Genomic DNA, 1,197 nt, shown 5'->3' on the forward strand with positions numbered 1-1,197 from the left:
ACCCTTCTAATCACTTCACTGTTTCCTTTCTCTACCTCCATCAATAATCACATCTGCTTTGTTATCACTTCAAGATACCTTCTTTTATTCCACAAAACAAATTAATTGATAATTTTTCTGACATTTTTCTGGCTTCCTTGGACCTACCATGGGAAGACATCTAGATTAGAAAATTTCAGGTTCAGAAGACCTTCTTAAATGTAAGCACTGGAGGCAATCACAAAGGCAAAATAAACTATTTTTACCAATAAATAGTGAAGATTTAAGCATCTTATAATAAAGAAACCACACCAAATCCCCAGCCTTCAGGGAGACATGGCTTAAAAATGATTGTAAATCCAAAAGTATTACAGGTTTGGTTCAAAAACCATAGGGTAAAACTCTAGATGGCAAATATATACGCATGTTCAGCCAAAACTCTCAACAAAAGCAATGAAGGGAATCTTCGTCTAGTCCTTCAAAGGGAAACATGGACACACCACCAAGATTCCCTAATGGCATCTATACTATATCCTTAGTTTAGGCAGATCATCTGGCACCCTTGTTCCAATTCAGCATCTGCTCCAAATTTACTGCTCCCAGAGACCACTGGGTTGTTCACAAAACAGTCCACTTTGGCTGCTGCTTCACTTCCAACATGTACTGCTTCCATCCCATTTTGGAATCTGAAGTTCTTTCCGCACTTTACTTTTAATTCATTTGGCTCTTCATCTCTTCAAGTAACTTATTGAGAAGGTAAGGTAGACATAAAATTCCACATACTATAATTATCTGTAGTTATCCCCATGCAAAAGTATACTTTACAGCAATAAAAGAAACAAATTACAGATATACGAATGGATTTCAAAAACATTTTGCTGAGTAAAAGAAAAAATACACAAAATATATATATTCTAATTTCATTTATGTAAATTGCTAGATCAGGGAAAACTATTCACGTAAAAGGCTGATTGATGACTGCCCATTTGATGGAATGAGCTGTATGAAAATAGGCACCAGATGAAAATGTTCCTTGTCTTACCTAGGGTGACAGTTACCTGGTACATAAGTGTACATAAACACATAGAATTTTACATCTCAAATCTGTGCATTGTACTTTTCAAAATTATACTTCAATTAAAAATAAATATATAAAAACTGAATATAGTTTTGCTGCTTCATCTCTCTATTTCTGTGCAGTGTCTTACACATTGCAAA

General features: G+C 34.7%; 1 protein-coding gene across 1 annotated transcript; it reads left to right on the forward strand.

The window, feature by feature from the left end:
- Nucleotides 1–326: 326 nt before the first annotated feature.
- On the forward strand, nt 327–694 carry LOC106146661 (divergent paired-related homeobox-like). The gene is made up of 2 exons (XM_013504517.1): nt 327–385; nt 556–694. The coding sequence occupies exons 1-2, from the start codon at nt 327–329 to the stop codon at nt 692–694; spliced, it is 198 nt and encodes a 65-aa protein (XP_013359971.1).
- The last annotated feature ends 503 nt before the right edge of the window (nt 695–1,197 follow it).

Source organism: Chinchilla lanigera, unplaced genomic scaffold, assembly GCF_000276665.1.
Source record: "Chinchilla lanigera isolate Chin_1 unplaced genomic scaffold, ChiLan1.0 scaffold00089, whole genome shotgun sequence".
Taxonomy (NCBI): Eukaryota; Metazoa; Chordata; class Mammalia; order Rodentia; family Chinchillidae; genus Chinchilla; species Chinchilla lanigera.

Excerpts from the sequence above, each read along its gene's own strand:
- LOC106146661 (XM_013504517.1), top strand. The coding sequence starts at position 327 with ATGATTGTAAATCCAAAAGTATTACAGGTTTGGTTCAAAAACCATAGG. Across the intron at positions 386-555 it reads AACCATAGGGTAAAACTCTA|CATCTGCTCCAAATTTACTG; the intron begins GATGGCAAATAT and ends GTTCCAATTCAG.